The sequence below is a fragment of the Propithecus coquereli genome, unplaced genomic scaffold (genome assembly GCF_000956105.1).
Source record: "Propithecus coquereli isolate 6110/MARCELLA unplaced genomic scaffold, Pcoq_1.0 Scaffold221, whole genome shotgun sequence".
NCBI classification, from domain to species: domain Eukaryota; kingdom Metazoa; phylum Chordata; class Mammalia; order Primates; family Indriidae; genus Propithecus; species Propithecus coquereli.
The window spans coordinates 1,843,296-1,844,524 of record NW_012147301.1 but is presented as its reverse complement, the minus strand read 5'-3'; the positions used below and the strand labels follow the sequence as shown (position 1 = coordinate 1,844,524).

The following is a 1,229-nucleotide window of genomic DNA, read 5'->3' as shown; positions in this document are numbered from 1 at the left end:
AGTCACAGGTTCCCCACCCTGACTAGAACTCAAGTTACTAAGCCATACCATGAGAGGCTGCACAAAATATTTTTAAAAATAACCCTGAAGAATGAGGATTTTTTTAAAAAATAAATATTCATTAGTCATACAGATACAACTTATTCTGCACATAACAGAAGCATACTATTCAACTCACCTGTGCTTTCTCCTGATATTTTACCAGCACTGTTGTTACTTGTCCCACTGTGGCGAACTATACTGGAAGAACTTTGATAATTGAGCTTAGGAAGGCAATCAGCACTTCCTTTTGCACTCTCGCTCTCTGACACTGTAAAGATGAAAGTGAAAATGTTGATAAAATGAAATCTATATACATAGTGGAGGCATAAAGAGACACAGCTTTTAGTTCTAAATATTTTTACCTGAAAATAGGTGATAAGAAAATATCGAACATCTCTGTATCTATTTGTCAGCCACAAATAAGTGATTCCATTTATTTGAGGCCTCAAAGTGTAGATCAAATGATTAAGTACTGATCATGCATGAGGTCCATGCACAAATTTTATATTTCCTCTTTAGCTGTAAAAAAGTGCTTTTGGTGGAGGATGGAAGGCAAGTAAATGTAAGTCAAAGTCCATTAATAAACTCTAAATATTGTTAAATCTCAGGAAAAAACTACCATTTCAAGAAATATATATTTCTCTTACAATAAGAGTATTTTTGGAGTTATACAGCCTTCACTCTAATAGTATTTGGTTTGGAGAGTGTTTTGCCACTGAGACTATATACTTCACCCATGAAGCATTTGTATGACAGTATTAGGTGGTAGAGAGGGTTTGTAATGGGAGGAATGAAAGAGTTATTAATATAATGGGAAAATACAAAGTGAATCTAGTACTTTTATACTTAAAGTCACCTGTATTTTCTATAAATATATATTCCCATTTTTATATAGTAGCAACTTAAACAATACCTACAGGAACTAGAATCACTCCCTTTTTTATCTTTTTCTTCTTGAATGTCCTCAGTAGATATATCTCCTCTTCTAACTTCATCCTTAGATAATGAATTATATCCAAGATCAGACTGGCCACCTGGAACATAAAAAGAAACAAAACCCTTTGTTGTTTATCATAAACGTCTTTAGTGACTGGAATTAGGAGCCACATGTTAGTGCTCAGATTTACTTATGGAATTTTTTTCTGGATAACTTCTAATTAATTGAAAGCATTATTTTGTTAGCTACC

General features: G+C 33.1%; 1 protein-coding gene across 1 annotated transcript in view; it reads right to left on the bottom strand.

The window, feature by feature from the left end:
* Window positions 1–1,229, bottom strand: part of DENND4A (DENN/MADD domain containing 4A) — a 175,146-nt gene that overhangs the window by 63,049 nt on the left and 110,868 nt on the right. The window contains exons 22-23 of the mRNA XM_012644820.1: window positions 960–1,076; window positions 179–310 (exon numbers count right to left, since the gene is read on the bottom strand). Coding sequence (XP_012500274.1) covers window positions 179–310; window positions 960–1,076 — 249 coding nt within the window. The remainder of the gene's footprint in view (window positions 1–178; window positions 311–959; window positions 1,077–1,229) is intronic.